Source organism: Sinohyriopsis cumingii, chromosome 17, assembly GCF_028554795.1.
Source record: "Sinohyriopsis cumingii isolate HCF-2022 chromosome 17, ASM2855479v2, whole genome shotgun sequence".
NCBI lineage: Eukaryota > Metazoa > Mollusca > Bivalvia > Unionida > Unionidae > Sinohyriopsis > Sinohyriopsis cumingii.
Genome location: NC_142977.1, coordinates 54929373 through 54950078, shown reverse-complemented (window position 1 = coordinate 54950078; position 20706 = coordinate 54929373). Strand labels below are relative to the sequence as shown.

Here is a 20706-nt window from a genome sequence, read left to right as displayed (position 1 = left end):
CCACGATCGCTTGTCGATTTTCCGTTGTTGAAACAACGCTTATAGTATGCAAAATAAAAAGGTGACATTCACGGACGAACAATAGTGACAAACTGACGCGTTGCCGATGTGGATCTCACTCGGATTGTCATTAAAGCGGATCTGTTCAGGTTGAGTAACCTAGTTATTGCTGACGTTGACCCTGGCGAGCTTGTAATTTTCAAGATCAAGCTGGAGAACTAAACATCCAAGGTGGATGATAACGGTGTTGATTTTAAGCGGCGAGAAGCCATCAAAAAAAGTCAGACTGAAATCAATTACAACCAGTTAATTAGAAAATGTCATGTTCGTGGAATTTATCAAATTCAGGTCAATAATACTGATTCTGCAACTAAACAATATGGTTTCAATACAACCAGTTTTTAAAAGAATCTAGTATTATCTACTATGTTATGACAGGAATGCTTTTTATATGACCAGTTACTAAAAGAAAAGAATCTGATCTGCTACGTTTATTGCACATACATGGTTTCTCATGTTTCTACAAGGATCTAGTTTGATCTGCCAGGATACGACACATACAAGATTTTTATACGAGCAGTTTATAACTAAAATGATAGAATAACAACTGATTAAATCATATGATTAGTATTTGGGTAAGTTATTTTGTACAATTCACCATTAAAACAAGCACTCCCACACAACGTAGAACAGTTTGGGGGGGGGGGGGATTGGGGCAGGGTGAGGGAAGGATATGCAGCTAAATGCCAATACAATAGTGTCGTGGTTTTTATCGATAGGAGAAGCATAAAATAAGGGTATGAGGCAGAAGATAGGACAGACTTGCTAATAACGTTCTGAACTACCCGGGGTAGGAATGGAGAAAAAACCCTGCAAGTTTGGTTTCCAATCAAACTTTATTGAATTTCAGACTTGAATGAATTCTCTCCTTTTTTTAATTTTCCTTAAATATAAACATATAAACCCACCATATCATAAGCCTGATAATAATTATACATTAGACTGGAATTTACAAAACACAAATAGTAGGACACTTTTTACATTAGAAAAGCTGATATTCGGTGTAATCAAATATATTATGCACATAAAACTTGAGGTCTGTACAGCACTGGCATACGTCCATGTAAATTTATGTTTCTAGTCAAATGTTCCCTACCCCGATATAACTCTTACAATAAATGGGACAATAAAGTCGGACAAATCATTTTTTTTCCTGACAATGCTAACACTGATTGTGCTAAAGCAGTCTCTACTTTAACATCAAGAGAAGCAATAATAGAGGGATGTTAACAAATTGGCTAATCCTGAACAGAAATGTCTGCTTTCCCCATGTGAATAATAAACAATAAATGTCAAGTTAAAGAAAAAAATATTTCTTAATCAATTGATCCATACTTACTAATTGATAACGTTGACTCTCCATCTCTCCCACAAATCAGAATTATCAGTTATGATGTGGATTATTAATATCATTATTAAGGAATATATTGTCATGTTTCATGCAAGTGAAGAACATATATTATTATTGCATATCTGGATAAGATGGCTTTGAACATCAGCGTTAGGTGCAAAAATGAAAGATCTTGTTAAAATAGATGTGAAAGATAATTTTTTCATAAATTTCACTGTTAACACACATAACTGAATTTCTCCAACTTAATCTTTTTATAATAAAAAAAAACATCTTGGCCAGTGAGCTCTAAAATTTGAAAATCATTGGGGAAATGTTAAATTTTCTCCAACTGTTCATTGTGAAAAGACAAAATGACTTAAAATCATAGTATGTGTTAATATTTATACCTCATTATTGAATTAATCAAACTCAAGTCTAATTGCTATAATATTTAAATGAAATCATAAAATATAAACAACTTCACAGCTGACAATAAAAAATAAGTTGCCATAAATAGTTGTTTTACCTCTATATCAATAATAAACAAATGCCTGACAGAAATTTACACCTATTTATACATAAAATATACAACTGGAAAGAGAGATTTCATAAAGCACTAGGAAAACGTATCCAAATTCTCATCACATGATGATTTTGACACAATCTATAACACACACACACTTTTTGTTTGCAATAAATCATAGAACGAAATTTTTCTAGCTACTTAAGAGCTGGACATTTTTTTAAAATCCCTGACGCTTAACCATGCCACTGAAAATTAAATGATTCATCCCTAAATATCTCAAGTTTTGTCTTTGTTGGCTAACCTCTGTTCTGCTCTCATCCCTTAACAATTATTATTAATAAACAAGGTTCACATACAAATGAAATCTGGTGCTTTTAGGCGGGACTTTGCTCCAAACATGTAATACAGATTATTCTTTAATTTCTGGTTAAAGAAAGATTATGGCATGCTCTACCATGGAGTTATCAGTATGGGTACAAGCCTTTACACACATTTCTGATTGCAAAGGTCCAAGATTTTTCATAACCAACATCATTAATTTTTAAAAAGAATGGAATTACAATATATAACTTCACCCTTCACCTGCATCGAATGCTGAACACAATCCCTGTCATGCATGAAACACTGATATACAAAATAAACCATGTCGGTACTGAAGGAGTAAGGATGAATGTGTTGGTGAGGTGAGAGGAGGTGTACCTCTTATCAATGTGCCTTCAGTTCTGTATCACTGTTCATTTTTGAAGTCTTTATGGCACAGAATTCATCTCAAAATGTCTTTTCAAATGCTTTGATGAGAAACCTACACAAAGAAATTAAGTAGAGAAATTGGGTCCAGCATAGTACCCAATAGTCATTACTACCAACATATTATCAAGTAGTGCTTAACATTACATACATCTTATTACAAATATGTATGATTTTCAGTAACACAATAGTTTTTAATACTAGAGAAAATCAAAGCAAATGTTTAATTATTTTGAACTTATTTCCACCAAAACAATATCAATTTTGTAAACAGAATCTTTCTTTCAATGATTAGTGATTTCTCTTTATATATATATATATATATATATATATATATATATATATATATATATATATATATATATATATATATATATACAACTTATTACATAAGCTGTCAAATATAACAGTTTCGACCAAGAAGAGGCCTCACTTTTTTACTTGAATTCAGGCTCTCAATATGTTAAATAAAGTTATCTTTCATATGATACAGCAATACCCTAGATACTGACTTAATAAACTTGTACTTAATGACAATTACAAATGTGTTTCACAGAACTTTAATGTTCCACCAGTGCCCGAGAACTGACCTAAACACAAAACTAAACCAGATGGATGGTCACTATATGGTCCTACCACATGCATGGTGGACATAAAAAGTGATTTCAGTTCAAATCAGGCCATTAGTAGAACATGGTCATTCATGAAAAGAAAGTACAGTAGGAACTTGCTCTGTATGACCTATGCTAACGGCTGAGAGGTTACTGAACGTTTTTAGGAGATTTACTGCAACTCAAAACTTTGAAACACGTCCCTTGAAGGAACTGATGCTCTACTGGTCAAAAAGAATTTCCAGGAATTAATGAAGACCATTTCCACCTTTTAACTGCTAAGTGTTGAAACACATCTTTGATACTTTTGAGCAATACAAAATTTCAACTTAGCTGCGGTGTTGAAACGTCTGGATGTCAGAACGACACCCTTTTTGTTGGGGACCAAGTCAATTTGTAAACCCCATTGTCAATATGTCCAACCTTTGAGAGAGAATTAAGAACATTTTCCAGAGGTCTACTGAGGGTCAGTTAGCATTAATTTCATTGAGGATGAACTAGACCCAATATCTCTTCTTTTGAAAACCAAATGAAAATGACTTTAGAATTATGATCAGATTTTCAAGCCTGCTACCATGCTGGTCATATTGGAAGTCAGATTGGTATCATTTTAATTTAGGACTAATAAAACAAGATAGGAAGTCTTTTAATGAAAACTCTGTTCTTATCACTTTTGGAGGATTAACAATAAAATTTTCAGCACAACTGCCATGTAGTACATAGGGTTGGGACCATTTCCATTCTGGACCAACTAAGCTTAAATCAAATAAGAGTTAATTAATTCCTTCTTTAATTTTAATCCATCACAATAACCTTTTTCTCAGAAAAATCAATCATTACTAGCATTTTGGAATCTTGCTTTTGTTGTCAGAACAAAGCGTTATAAATAGTTCTTCAATTAGTACTGTCGCCATTTTGGTCTGGTATGAAAACATGTGCAAAAGATAAATAGACAATTAATGCAGATCAAGATTAGCTCATGTGACCAGACATGCAAAGCCCTTAGCAACAAATCCTCTTTAACTCTTTCACAATGCCATTATTCCTGATGCAAAGTCATACTAATGTCTTACAATCTTCTTAACACTGGCCTGAGAAAAAAGATCCATTTGAAAAAGACTATACAGCTTTAAACATTGTACTTAGTTTTGAATCTACAGTGGATTTCTTTAAATTCAGAGGAACCATTTTTGTGGTTTTCTTGGGTAAGCTAAACCACACATTTAAAGCCACAACAATAAAGGAACCACACTATTATTCAATGCATCCTCACAGTATGCCATATTATTCCTGGATCAGGATAAAGTTAGACACTGTTCCATACCGAATAGATAAATTAATGCAAAAGCTATTCTCATGTTTGATTCAAATATTAGTTTCATGAATGAAACTGTTTCAAGTACATTTTTGTACTCTGTTGATTGCAAGTACCTTTCATTATTCCATTGAAAAAATGGCTTACGGGTAAAGGCTTCTAAGATCGATTGAAACCCAACCTGATGGACACAGTCCTCAAATCCATTTAACTAAGCAATCATCTGGAATGATTAAAACACGTTAAAATGCGAGTTTCTCCACTGAGAATTTGGTAACCTAAATCTGTGGGTTCTGTGCATGTGATTGGCTCCAAGGTATGTTTTCAATTTTTTTTCAGTGAGAAAGCAACCTCTCCATGTTGTATGCATTAGAAAACCAAAGCAGCAATTCCACTTTCTGTTCACACTAATTTCGCAGTGGCATTAAGCTTATTTAACTGTGTGCAAAAGGATCCTACCATATTCCATGATTTCGGTATCAGATTTATGCCACTAACAATGAACAACTTACCAAATCAAACAGATTACTACAGTATGGATTAGGCCCATTTGCTTGGAAACGCATTCAAATGAATGACAGTTGTTGTTGTAGGGTTTAATGCAATTTTTCATCACAAGATGTTACACATGGCCACCACTATAAATGGTGGATGAAGAACCAGGGAAAACCCTGGAAAGAACCACCACCCCATGAGAAGCTACTGGCAAGCTTTCTCACATACCCACATTGGCCAAGCCCGAGACTCAAACCCACACAGACAGAGGTAAGATGACAATGAGCCATAATGGTGAGTGCTTTAGACGAATGGGCCACTCATCAGTACCCAAATAAATGACATTATATATATATATATTTCACTCATTCATCATCACTCAGTAATTATCATTCCTTTTTCCATGACAAATCCAAGAAAACAAGTCCACATGAAACTGCAAGTTCTAAAAACCAAAGTGAAATTTTTATACCCACAAATTTATATTAACATACATTAACTTTGATAAATGAACAAAATAGTTTCCATCATGTGACAATAAAACTTGATATTACATCTTAAATTGGAAAATTTGTTGCAAAAAATCAAACCAATTTATCTGATGGCCTTGTGTATTCAATAATTTAGGGCAAGATTTTCATCAAGTCGAAATGAATGTTTAGTACCTAGGTGAACTGGGGTGGACATAGATTTTTGTTGTTGTTGGGGTGTGTAAATTTTCTTTGAATAATTATATTTTTAAAAACAAATGGACATTATTGTCTTCCATCTCAATGAATAACTATACCAAAAGCTGAACATTTTTTAAAAGCAAACTAATGGTAACATGTATTATGTCTGTGTAAATAAGGAAATACACTGATTATGGTGACAATACTTTGTATGCAAACAAGTCTTTTATTGACAAAACAGTTCAGGACAAAGACAAATATATGCAATAAAATGGCTATTCATATTTTTTGGACAGCACCATTTTTATTCTAACTCATTTTCTATTTGTAACATATAAAGTGTATGAACAAAATATTCTGAACATACAACTTACAGCTAAGAAATGAATGAAAATATTTTGATTCATGATTTTTTTTAGAAATTAAAACATGACATTTCGAAATGCTTGAAACTCGACACAAATACAAATTCACTAACAATGATGGAAAACTAAACTGAATGTACATGTGTATTCATACAAAAGTGAAAATATAATTTTACTAAGAAAATCAAGGACAGGAATGAAAGATCCAAAGAAACCATTTTATTGTAACATTTTTATTTGTGTGAAAAAATAATTTGAGGTCAATAACAAAGTCTGATCAGAAGTGATATCCATATACAATAAAATACTGTTTAAGCTTCAGGGAGCAAAAAAGTCTAAATTCAAATAAAAGTAAGCAAAAGAAAACACCAGGACTATTGAATACCTCTAAATGCAGTACATAGACAAATTGCCTCTGTAAAATATACTTTGTATTAGTTGACTATTTCAGTGTGAAATTAGTAACCCATGAGAGCAGGTTTGCTGGAAAGCATTTTTCTAATCCTTGCTTTCTTTTATCAATAAAAAAACAAGAAATTGCCAGTCAAAATGGCACTCCATCTTCATTCTTTGTAACCAAAAAAATATACTTTACTTGACTTCACAGCTCTCGTTCCTTAAGCTGTGACCTAGTAATCTATTTTCCAAATAACATATTGTGCTTAACACTTAGGTTGCTTCATCATGCATCAAATATCACCAGTTTCTTACAAATCATTACATTTCGAATTATTTACTACACATTTGCATGGTTTGTATTAAAATCTTAAGTCTGCAGCAAATCAGTATTACACACATCTCTCCCAGTCACCATCCCAACTGCACTGATATGCTTGCATAAGCATCAATTTGTCCCCCCCACCAAATCAAACTTCTAAAACCATTGGGTAAATTTACAAACCAAACCCATTTATATCCCAATGGATTTAAATTCTGAAACCACTGTGTACATTAATAGACCACCCCATATCGTATTACAATTATCTTGTATGATACAGGTGCAGTATAGTGGCATTACATATAAACAGGCAGGATAACACAATCCTAATTGATTTATCTGAATTGCATGGGATAAGAACTAAACATGGAATGTAATGCTCTGTATGAGGCTAGTGATGCATGATGTAGAAGAAAACAACTAAAGTGTTTGGTGCGAGACACAGATTGAGGAAAAGCTGGAAAAGATACTGTGCAAGAGGCTGACAAATTCCTATTCCAACATACCACATTGTGGTTTCATCCAAAAATGAAGGAAAACATCAGAAAATGCTTAACATTAAAATTGCTTTAATGGGTTACGACTTTCCACACAAAATTACTGTGCAAGACCTTCCCACTTCATATTTTGAAGAAATAACCAAATAATATGAAAATTATATGTCCAAAGAAACATGGAGAAAAAAAATAACTACAGTGCACTAGCAGTTTAAATATTCATTTACATGTTTTTACATTGTACTTAAATTTTCCAGGGATAGTATATTCTTTAAAACCAAATTTTGTAGGGCTTTCTGCCAGAAGACTAACAAACAAAGCTGATAACAGTCTGAGAAAATGATATTTAAAGCAGGTTACATTTGTTTGTTAACATCATGTATTTTCCGACTACAATTACCAATAGTGGCTTGGCATCATTTGCACATTATTGTCATGAAGCATTGTTGCATTTTATTGTAAATTGCCCAGAGATTCATAAGAAGTCGAAAATAAGCAAAAGAATTTGATGATAAACAAAAAATATGTTTAGGTCATATGGATTACCTTTGTAAAACATGATATAGTTATATAAACCTTGAAGCAAAATCACATGATCAAGCTCAAAGTAAAATGTGTCACACCTCAATTTAATTTTAATACAAAAAGTTAACAACCCATCCTAATCTCTTTTTGATTTAAAACCTTGTACCAAATTTTATTTTAATCCATAGAGACAAAAATGTTATTATATGGAAACATTTTTTTTGAACATAGAGATTTGCAGAACAGAACGACTTGACCAACAATATATGTGCCTTCTTGACAAATGAATGCAGTGGCATACCACAAGCTCACACTGCCTTATAGCCCCATGATCTGAAAATGAATGTAAAGACCAAAACATTTTTCTAAAGTGTAGCTAACCTTTAAATATTCTGTGTCCAAGTCATACCACCCTGTCATTTGACCGGACCAATTCCAGACTATAGCATTCAAAAGTGACACTTAAATATTAATTTATTACACACCCACGTCATCTTACATGATTGATCTAGCATTCAATATGGATGTTTAATACATATTTTTGTATCACATATACAAATTGGAACTATTTTTATGATTTCAGTAATGTCTGCCTTTTGGTATTTTAGTTAAACTTAATGGAAATTTATATAATCCAATGGCTTTGAATTTCATTCCCAATGTGTAGTGACAAATTCTGAAATGTGCTAAGGACAGGGTATTTAGTGCTGATAATTTCTTCTTAGTTGATGAAAAAGGCTTTCCTGATATGGTGCATGAATACTTCTCAATTAAATGGCTTCAACATATATCAAACCAATATCAAACTCGATCTTTCTGACAATCTGGAACAAAACACAAGTAGTTTTATGTATATCCTACAGGAGCTGTTACAGTATTACATCAAGGAGTTACATATTTACAAACCAATAAGTAGCTATATAACAAATAATTAAGAAAAAAAATAAAACATCCTTTAATTAGCAAAAGTGAAAGAGGTCGAAATCAATTATCCCCAATTAAATGAATTAAAGGCTAAACATACCAACCAAAATATGTTGCCATTAACAAAAGATGTCCACTATGTAAAGAACATGAGATCTTGAGCATATTCTGCAATACAAATTACTACGTAAGTAACAAAAAAATGGGAAGCCGTGAAAGCTGCTACATTAGTACAGCCAAATCTTTAAGATTTTGTTTATTGTCTATACTACCTCAAACAAAAATGAACAATTTCTAATTTACAAAACGTGTCAATGAATTCATACATAGATTTAGCAGTGTGACAAGGTGGCGAGGAACAACTTAAAGTTGCTTGCATTACTATAAACAAATCAATACCAACATTTCTGTATATACAAACCGAGTTATCTATCATTTTACGGCAATATTTGCTTACAAGAATGGGAAAGCTTATGATTCAAGTACATTTTGACGGGAAGAAAGTGGCACTGGAAGCTTCATGAATATACTATAGCTCTGACCAAAGAATGGTCAAAATTATAAGCTGTGTAGCATATTTTAAGAAATTCTGATGATTTGGGGATAAGACTCATAGAAATGTCTGGTAACTGACAGGCAATGCAAAATGCTATATACTGAAAGTATTTCAGCTTGGGGATAGGCCTCCTGGCATGGTCTGGTAAGTGAAAGCCAAAGCAGTAAACAAACCACCACAAAACTGGCCGAACGTAAAGCAAATCCACTCAGAATGATCACCAATGTGATCAAGCACTCACTGCATGTTGAGACCACCTCAAAGCTATATTTAAAAATCCAAAGATGGGGAGATAAAACAGTATGGAAATAAGTATAGCAATTAAATCTTAAATTAATCTAGTGAGCATACAGATACAATTGGTTATACTGAGCTTCTGTGAAGGTGGGCATGGTGAGAGAAAAAAAGCATGCTTTTAGCCTGGCTGACAATTCAAAGTGCATGTTAGTTGTATTTTATTCCAATGTTATGACTGGGACTTGTTTTAATGAGCTTTCATCATAATATTGGTCCTATATATGACTCTAGTAGAAACGCTGGTTATATGATGAATGAATTAGAGGTGACAAAAACAATGACTATAATACAGTGAATGTTGTTATGAAATCAAGTAGACCTGGTTTACATGCTTACAGCTGATTGATTTAAGTTGCTATTGCACAAAGAAAAGAGTAAATTTACTTTTAGGTAACATCTGAAAGCATGAAACAATTGAATGAAACATTCTTCTTATCGATGAAAAACCTGTAACACTTTTTCACTATGAGGATTCTTTTGGTAATAACTACAAGGTAAGTTTAACTTTGGCCACACATTTCAATGTACATTTCTCATTCACTTAAACAAAATGTAACTAATATTTACAATACTACCATTTAAGTATTACAAAGCTAACAACCAACCTTGTTTCGAGAGTGTATTCACCCATACTCTTAAATTACTTATTTTCAATAAATATGGAAATAAATTATTCTCATCTTGTTACAAATTACATAACAATATGTATGTTCTGCAACACTAACTATGAATAAAGTCATACTGAATAGTTCAGTCTGCACCAGGCAGTAAAATCTTAAGGGAATATAAACCATTATATTAATCTTAAAATGAATGATGCATGATATCTGCAAATAGTACAAAACATGTGGTCAAGTCAATTATACAGTCTTGTAACTAACAGCAGAACACTCCAAGGAAGCCTTTCAAATACATCTCCCATAATCTTAACACAACTGATTCGCTTTGAATAATCTTCTCCTGCTCCGAAAATGCAATATACTGAGTTTCATCAACAACGTGTCCTCAGAATTGGAATAAGTTGTTTAACATTTTCTGCATTCAATTTTCGCTTGAAAAAACCACATGCAACTCTTCCCTTATGAAAACTACCCTAGTAGGAATTGCTAGGCCTCCCTGCTCCCAACATTGCTGTGAATAGTTTCTCAATTCCATCATTCTTCAAATTACGAATAAATTATTCTAGTCAAGATCTGTCTAAGCTTTACATAGCTTTCTTGAGATGCACTCCTGAAGAGTTCTTGAAACCAACATGTTCAATTAAATATCAGAAGCAATGATCATTCTCATCACAGCCTCAATCTGATGTTCCTGAGACAACATTCCTGGTATGCACATTCAACTTGATGCTTAAATTTATGTCTGTAACAAAGATTTATAACATCTCTTCAAAGGATGCCATCAAGTCACTCTGAGCATTCATGTCTATTTGGTTTGCCATCTGGAAAGATAAACCAAAATATAATCAATAAATGATAACAGTTTACCTCGACAATATTTTAGTAGTCTCATGCAGCATCTGTAAACAATTATCATGCAGAAAATAAATTCACACAGCAGCTTGACAATGAAAAAAAATAAAATAATAAAAGATAATTTTTTTCCTTCTACTATATACAAGTTCAGGCACTAAAATGAGTGCACAACGTGAGGCCCAAGTCAGATATCACTTACTTGGGCAACTGATATATGTTGACTTGTGAAAGCAAATTCCATAGGTACTGAATCAGTGGAGTGCAGAGAAAGGTTTTGAGCACTTAAATGCCATATTTTCTATTAACCTAAAAATAACAATAATGAGCATCTCCAGTTTCATGCTAACAGAATTAGGGCTGGATGGTCGGAATACAACTGTATCCTGCATTTACCAAAAGTGAGATGAACGTGCATGACTGAATAATATTCCATCCAGAAATGATCACATCGGTATTACTCAACAAAATGACGTCATATGTGCATTCTTTTTTTTAAAGAATTAACACATTTCCATTTAATACAAAGTACCTATTAAATAAATTATTCTTTCTATTCCTTGTCTAGTTAGTGCTTAACAAAATACTAGGAAAAATGATTATGCTTCTTAATTAGCACAATGTCCAATACTGTTGCCTATGAATAAAATGAAATACAATCTGGTCACAATATTTAGAAAATATAAATTTAGTTAATTAACGAGCATCCAAGAGATTAGGGTCGGTACCAGAAAACTGGAGGCTAGATATTTGGATTATCAATGGTAATAAATTATTCTACAGTTTTCCAAGCTATTCGTACCCATAATTTCTATAGTTTAACTTCTGGTTTTTTTTCTTCGTTTGTTAAATATTACAATCTAAAGTATAATCGATAAGGTACAATACTTTCCAAATTTTCAAAACTTGTCAGACAGACTCAGATTTTTCTATACATTATAATTAACCCCACAATAGGCTGACCATTAGGATGGGAATCACCACTGCAAGGTCACCGTACAATCAAGCATAATCTTGGGGGGTGGGGAAGAGAGAGAGAGAGAGAAAGAGAGAGAGAGAGAGAACATACACACACAAGCACATATGCATTTATTATGCCAATGTTTTATGCACAATTTAAACAAATACAAAGATCAGTGTCTAAGTGATAAAGACATTGTGATATTATAGTCTTGTTCCTGTTTACTTATAAATTGTCTGAATGAAATTTATGAATCCTGTTTAAAGTATTTTTGTTTTGATTTTCTGCAACTGAGATAACTAGGCGCAACTCCAAATCAGTGATTCTCATTGGTCTTTATCATAAGGTGCATCCATTGCTTTAAAAGTCAGACTCACAATAACAGTATGGGTCTCATTATAGCAATAGCAGCTAAGTTATGAACAAAAATGTCAATGGTAAAACAAACCCTAACAGTACTCTTAACATGGATTATATTTTTATGGTAGTACCACCAAACAAGCATATTAACAAGATACAATCAAATATTAACTAAACAGACAGCAATAAGTAACTAAAATGGCTGCATATTAATAGGTCACATAAAAAAAAAAAAAAAGAATTATGAGGATCTACTGAATAAACTGATGGCAAACAACAAATCTTAAGCACTCAAAAATACATGCTACCCACTAGATCCAAGAAAATGAGGGATAATATTCCTATTTATCGAAGTTACTCTGACATCAGACTGGAACAAAGAAATTACAATATTGGTGGAGACTTTCACTTTTGGGAACTAGTGCTAGGAAAAGAGGTTGCAAACTAACTACAGAATAATGTATTATTACTACTTAAAGAAAAACAGGTTTTATCACACTTACAGCTTCACGTCGACGCCTTTCCTGTGCCTTCAGCCTTTCTCGCTCCTTTTGTGCCATAAGCTTTTCCTTCCGGGCAGCATTGGCAGCCTCTTCCTCGCGCTGCTGCCTGCAATGCTCCTGAATCATCTTCTCATGATGAATTTGCTGTGCCCTCTGCAGTGCCTCATCCTCCTCTCGCTCTCTGACAATATATTATTCGTATTTAACAGGAATAGTTGTTGCTTAATTCATGAAGAAATGATATTCGAATATTAGAATGGCATATGGCATTTCAGAACAGCTTGTTCACTATTTACAAACTCCTTGTAGGAGGTGACTGGTATACAAAATAATGTTCTTGGTACATGATAATGCAAGAATAAAAATATACAATTTGCTGCTTGCAAATTTTTGCCAGAGCACTCTGGAAATAATTTTAACCCCTCTGGCTCCAACTCATCAAATAAGCTTCTGGCCAAAAAGCGTAAACTGCAAAACATGTTACCTATATTGTTTCATTTTCATTCCTTGAGGTACTGGTTGATACACAATAAACCTTCATGTAAACAAATCTTATTCACACAACATTCTGCAACAGACAATGCAAATCCTTAACATAAATCGGCAGTGTGAAGACATGCTTAATGTCTAATCATTCTGAACCTAATTATTTTCAATCACATTTACTGAGAAGTTTAAACTGTTTCCCTAAGTCCATGACAGCAGAAAGTGATATCCATTGTTTTATATCAGAAATCTATGCTAGTAGTTACAACTTAACAAGAAAAGAAAAAAATGATTACTTGCCAAATATATGCAATATGATACGAATTTACCACAGTAATAATGTGGACGTATTTTTCATTAATTACACCTAGTTTTTTTATGCATCTGAATGTACAAAGATGAAAATAATAGTACCTCTGTCTCTCTCTTTCCTGTCGCATTCTTTCACGCTCTTCTTTTTCTTTCTGAGTTTTGCGGAACTCTTCCTGTTCCTTTAGAGCCTTCTCCTGAAAATCCAAATAAGAAGGCAAAATGATAACTTTGGTGGAGACTCTTACTATATATACTGTCAACATAATTCAAGGAAAAACATGTTACGGTAATAGCACTCTGCATCACAGATCTTGCTAAAAATACAATTGATCAGTGTTTTAAAACTCAAATTTTTGGATACACTAAAATAGATCATGGACAGTTTTAAATAAGCAAAAAGTAATTTAATACATCACAAGGCATTTGAAAAATAGTAATATACTCTATTAAAGGTGTTCTATAGATGTTGATTACCAAAGAAGAGTTTTATCTAAAGGTCTTGAAGGAAAATGTAAAGAAATAAATAGTTATAATATTTAAGATTATATAAGTGGATTTTTAGCAAGTAAACATCAATTTATAGAAATGAGGGCTAAAAGATAAATTCCTATCATTTCTAGTGTGAAGTTACATTTTAAACTACTTCCCCAAAGAAAAAGCACAATATTTGCAGAAGAGAACACAATAAATCAACAAAATAGGTATGCATAAACTTTAATTCCTAATACCATTTAATTGAACTTTGAACATCATTTGATTTCATCCTATGTAAGTTGTGTCATGACTATAATGGTCAGTCCCTCACAAGTCACACTGTTGATACCTAGTGTAAATGGTAAAATGTCTTTATAATAAAAGGTTTATGTGGAATGTTCAAGTCACTTTAATACAGAGCTCCAGATTATTTTTAAATTTGGTACTTTACTCCCTTGTTTGAACTAATTCCACCTTTTTAACATGAAATATTTTGTGAACACAGCACAACACAAAACTTGTGCTATGCAATGTAAATTCAAAGATTTTAATCATATCTTTCTGAACATGTTAAATGGTTTAGTGACCACAGTAATTCATGCTGTGTCTGATTAATTATATATATGCTCAACCATAGTTAGTGTTCCCAATTATCAAGTACTACAATTTCAAACACGCATGGAACATCTGGAATTTTAACACATAGCATAGCTTAAATTGATACCCCACAATACAACAATGACTGTACTTGCAGCAGGAGCAATGCACTAACAACTGTGGAATCAATGCCAAAGATTAAATTGATCTCCACAATCCGAATTCATTTAACAAGAGTATGTTGAATTATCTAATGTTATAGTGACCAAGAAGTATTTCTAGATCATTTTTTTTCTCCTGCAGTCACACCAGGACATGTGATGTTGTGATGCTGAATTTGACCAGCACCTACAGTTACCAAACTTATTACTGGTAGATAAAATGAGTTGCTCTCCAGAAACAGGGTTTTTCTTTCACCCCCACCCCATTTAAGACATCTAGAAAGTTTAACTGTACATGTAGGAAAACTAGAGTTACTGTGTGAGCACATATTTCTTCTTTTAATTTCAGGCAATGACCATGACCTTTAAGATTCTTTACTCAATAGTGCAAGTCATCGATATAGTTTGGAAAACTGTAGATTGCGGAAAACTTGGATTATATTGCTGAAACAAAACAGGTAACAAATTAATGGATGGACAGCATCAAAATATAATACATTCTGTCTTATGGTGGGCATAGAAAAAATGTAATATCAAGAAAAATCTAATCTTGTGAAATGCATGTGAATCCAAATATGACAAACAAATTCAATAGTTCTACTCCAAGTGGTTTTAACTAGCCATGCCAACAAGACTTTTGTTAAAAAAAGTGTTCCCCTACTGACAAATTGCTGTAATGACCTAAAAATGTAATTAGGTCATCTGCTCAGGACCATGAAAGTATGGAAAAAAATTGGGGTTCTAACTTTTTAATTTTCTGTTCTTGTAGTAAGGGCATACGTCTTCCAATTATCAAACAATATTTTTAGATTTATTTGAATTAAATTCTAAAAGGAAGACAAGTTGTTGAGCAACCAGAGTGTTGGACTTGTAATCCGAAGGTCGTGGGTTCTATACCCACCCAGTTTTAGTGTGTCATTGGGAAAGGCACTAAACTCAAATTTATTCAGCATGAAATAGTCAATAATGTGTTTAAAATGCAATTTAAACAAATTCTTTTAAAAATGTATAAAAATTCAACAAGCAACCATCAGCGAAGGGAAAAGGTATTCAAAAGAAATATTTGCTATGAGATGGCAATTACAGCTAGAGTTGTAACAATTCATTGATGTCAGCTGGTATTGTGATACATGGAACTAAGCTAAAGTATGCACAAAATATTGCACATTATGATGCATTAAAAAACAAACAAAAAAAACAACAAAATAGCAGTAAAAAAAGTCGTATTTGTTTGTACACTTTTTCTACAAACAGAACTATAAATCTGTATGTTTCATTCTGCACAAGTCCTGATTGTTCTGCACATGCATATGAATGGAATGATGAAAAACCAGAAATGATCTTTCTTATACAAGAATCACATTTGATGTATTGCCTGAAAGCCTATATGAATTTCAAACTGGGTTCTGCAATCAACACTTATGAAACAGGTTCAAGTTCGGTCTCAAGATCTAAGTGTATGTCACAGATCCATTTACAACCTTGAGATTATCATCATGGACTTGAGATTGTGGGCACAATGGTTTAACTCTTCATTACATTCCTAATCAATCACTAAACCTCACTTTCTCCAGGCAATACGGCCATCAAATGGTACTGTTGTCCGCTCTCTTATTAAGCCTCATATTAAGAGGCCACTATTTCCTGCACTGATGTGGTTCATTCTTACCTTTTTATTCCCATCACTTGAGGTTACCCTAGTATAAGGTCAGCTTTTCTGTACAGAAGGCTAGCCATATAAGGGAAATCACATTATTAGAATCTGCTAAAGGCTAAACTGATGGAATCCCAATCAGGTAAGTTGTGTAAATGTTAATACACTTTCAACTACCGTTTACCTACCCTCTCCTCTTTTTCTTTGGCTGCCTTGCGGAAAAGCTCAAAACTGGACACTGCTGCTTTCTTGACACTACTGTGTGTTGAGCCACTAGACATGTTAGCCAGACTGGACCATGAACCAACATTCTTCAACTTTACATCCTGCTTTTAAAATGAGAAATTACATAATCATGGTCAGTATCTATAGACCAAGCCAAAAAGTCCCACATAGGATAATTTTAAATAATACTGAAGTCCCTCACACACACTGATACTATACTGGTTCAAAAGAATTTTCATGAATCCAAGATAAAGCTGTTTCTTCTTTAACTCTCAAGTGTTTAACCTATCTCTAATATTGTTTTATAATAATGTTTTTTTTCTTCTTCAAACTGGTTGCTGTGGTGAAAATATTGGATGCAACCAGCACCATTTTCAAAGTAAATCATTAAAAGTTTTAAGGTGAAAACCGCATTTCAATATGACTATACGTTCAGAAGGGGTATTTAAGATGGACATTGTGACAGCCATATTGGATGTAAAATGTACACCCTTTTAATTTAGGACCAACTATATACCATAAATCACCTATTGATGAAAATCCCATGTAAACTTGCTATATTATTACCTTTCTGGACAGAGCTGTTGGAGTCTTGCCCAACTCCATTTTCCGACCCATATCTCCCATGGCCTGGGGATGAACCCCTGCCACAGCTGCAGCACTATTGATACCAAATGAAATACCAACTCCAGTGGCTGCTGAAATGACAACCACAAATTGTACTGAACTAGAATTCTGAATCATGGTTTTTATATATATATATATATATATATATATATATATACACACACACACACACACATACATATGTACATAAATGTGTTACCGATGTGCCAACTGTGGTAACCCACAACAATTCTAACTTGTTCTGGTTTGCATATTCAAAGACAGTTGTAGGTCCAACTATTATATGAAAGATAAAGGTGTTATCAATAGCCGAGAAAACAGTCTGCATGCAGCTATGGTGGCACTCTACAGTTTTGGAGTTTGCATAGAGTTAGATCTTTTAAGAAAAATAATTTCCTCGGTTTTCCTTGCTGGATTTACAAGCTATTTAAAAAAGACCTGATGTATCTTATGTAGTGTGCAAAAAACTTTTAATTCCCATTATTTTGGTGTATGGTTGATGTGTGTAATATGGGTTAATAAAGAATAAAGCTTGGCCTCACTTTAGATGTGCAACTTTCAAAATACCACTTGGTCAGTTTTACTTCTGGATTTCTGAGATAAACTGTACAAAAACGAAAAAAATAATGCCAACATTCTTTTCACATTTTATGTATTTGATAATTCATTCAAAGCACTGTCTGAAACTGAAATTGTCTAGTGTTGCAAACTTTGTTTCCCTATTTTAATAACTGTTAAAGATTTGTTCTTTAGACTAATTCTAACAGATTTTTTTTTTTGTACTGTAGGTCATTCACCTTTTGCCAGTATATCTAACAACCAAGTATGTACCTAAACAAATTCATAAACAGAGTGATGCACTATTCATACAACATGAATGGGTAAGTCACTGTAACCCAGTTTTCCCAGTGTTTTAAGACAAGTGCAAAATGAAGTCTGTCTGACACTCCACAAAGATATCAAAGTGTGTGTGTGTGTGTGTCCACGTGTGCATGCATGTGTATGGATGTTAAATCACTCACAGACAGTAGCTCCTGGGGGAGCTGGCTTGGGGCTAGGTTTTGGACTTGAACTTGAATCCTCATCAGTAAGGAACTTTGACAAAACCATATTTGCACTTCCCATCGAGACATCCCTCATTCTTTCCATCATGACTGGTGGCACAGATACAGATGAATATAACTGAGAAATTGGCTCTGGTTTCATCTTTATTGGGGAACTGACAATAATTGGTGGTGATGGTGGTGGTGGCTTCACAACCACTGGTGAAACAGCAAGAGGCTCCACAGGAGGTGGTGACATTACCGGAACTGAAGGTAAGGTTAACAGATCCTCTAAGGTTTGCTCTTGCAGTTTTACTGGGACTAAGGGAAAATAAAAACCATGCAAAACTCAAAATGCATGCATTTAAATCAGCTGCTATTTAAACAAAACAAAAATAAATTTAAAGAATTTAAACCTTAATAATCAAAGTATTGAGAATCAAGATGGCTTGGAGGATTTGGGTAATACTAATTTAAACAGGATCAATGGAATGAACACACTGTTAGATACTGATAATCACGTTTCTTTTTTATTACAACAATACCAGCAACCCATAAATACAAGGGATCTGAATCTTTTAAGTCTTTTCTCTTTACCTCTTTACAAAGAATTGATTAAAAACCTAATATAATATTTGATTCTGGATTGTTTCAAGTTCTACAAGGAAGCTACTAAACTATCTCAAGGAAGATAACCACTTTATTTAATATATTCCTCCCATTATTAGAATTTGAGTTGCATTCATTTTACATATCTTAACAGGCCTTACAAGGTCAAAAGGCAAACACATGCTATAGATAATAAAGTGTCTTACTATTAAAAAAAGAAACCATTGTTAGCAACAGAAAGTAAACGCCATGCTATAGACTTTCAGCGACAAATCCCTCCAAGCTAAAAGTAGCTTTCCTTCCAAGAAAACATGCACTGATATAAAATAAAGTAAATGACCAAAGGACTAGCAAGAATAAAATGTTAAAATGCTGATAATCATGATACTAATTAAAAATAACTGATCAAGTTAATTACTACTGAAACAATAAAATACTTAAAGCCAAATAAAAGATCCATAATCAACTCTAAATATATATTATTCTTATAAACATGAGTGTTTAATTAACAAAACATTACAATGAAATAATACTTTTTGTCTGTACATTCCTTAACTCTCTTACACACACATGCATGCACATGTTCAGTGCAGGCCTAACATTTTGTTTGATAGTTATTATGGTAAAACATTTAAATTTACCATCTTGCCTGTGATAAAGATTGTCCCAATTAACTTGAACCCCCACAAGCTATTTTTGCCCCTACTTTGCCACTGTCCAGGTTTCATTTTAAGTTAAAACATCTATTGTGACAAGCCACTCATGCAAAATGAAGATATGCCAGTTTGAAAATAAATGAAAATAATAATAAAATAAGGAAAACAAAATTTATCATATAGTTTTTCAGAAATTTGACTGATAAAATTACTATGGGCAAGACAAAAATAGACAATTTGAGAAGAAAGAAAAAAAATATCTTGATACTGTACATATAGATACATACTGGTAGTTTTATTCTGTGGTTTAGGTGCAGCTGTTGCCGTAGGGCGACTTGGTTGCTGAGGAAGTGTATGCATTACTACTGGTCTAGGTGGTGGAGCTGTAAATTAAGAAAAATCGAAAAATGCAGAGAACACAAAATTTGAGTATTCATTGTTACACAGTAATACAATGCGACATTAGTTATACTGATATTACTCAATGCATTATTAATGGTTCAAAATACAGATATCTGCAGCACAAGTGTGAACTGTGATGCTAAACAGTATATATGCTGTGTTTTTTCTTCATATTACATTATACCTTCTCAAACAAAATTGATTTTGGACCCAATGAAAGCTTGTTTTGCGAACAACTAGAAAGATAAGGACTAGCACCTACATGAAAAAACTGGTGAAACAAGTTACAAACAACTGCAAAATTTAGAGTATGATAAGATGACAATGTGCAAAATATAAAACACAACTGCTCTGGAAACTCATCAGGCCACTCTGGGGCCCAGTCATCAGCCGTCTCCATGAAACAGGTGGCTTTTTGTGCAAGTATGTACTATGTAATGTAAGAGTCCACTGAAGGGATTGGTGTTCAAGTGGCTGAAAAGAATGTCCGGGAATCCAAGACAAGACTGCTTCTGTTTTAACTG

General features: G+C 33.2%; 1 protein-coding gene across 5 annotated transcripts in view; it reads right to left on the bottom strand.

The window, feature by feature from the left end:
• Positions 1-877: 877 nt before the first annotated feature.
• LOC149778786 (bromodomain-containing protein 2-like) overlaps positions 878-20706 on the bottom strand; it is a 65525-nt gene continuing 45696 nt past the window's right edge. For 3 of the 5 annotated variants that reach the window (XM_089939548.1, XM_089939547.1, XM_089939551.1), the window contains 7 exons: positions 20068-20163; positions 18495-18836; positions 17413-17543; positions 16809-16949; positions 13837-13928; positions 12937-13117; positions 878-11081 (listed from right to left, as the gene is read on the bottom strand). In XM_089939548.1, coding sequence (XP_089795674.1) covers positions 11016-11081; positions 12937-13117; positions 13837-13928; positions 16809-16949; positions 17413-17543; positions 18495-18836; positions 20068-20163 — 1049 coding nt within the window. In that variant the 3' untranslated portion in view covers positions 878-11015. The remainder of the gene's footprint in view (positions 11082-12936; positions 13118-13836; positions 13929-16808; positions 16950-17412; positions 17544-18494; positions 18837-20067; positions 20164-20706) is intronic. The other 2 variants (XM_089939549.1, XM_089939550.1) reach the window with 2 other exon arrangements.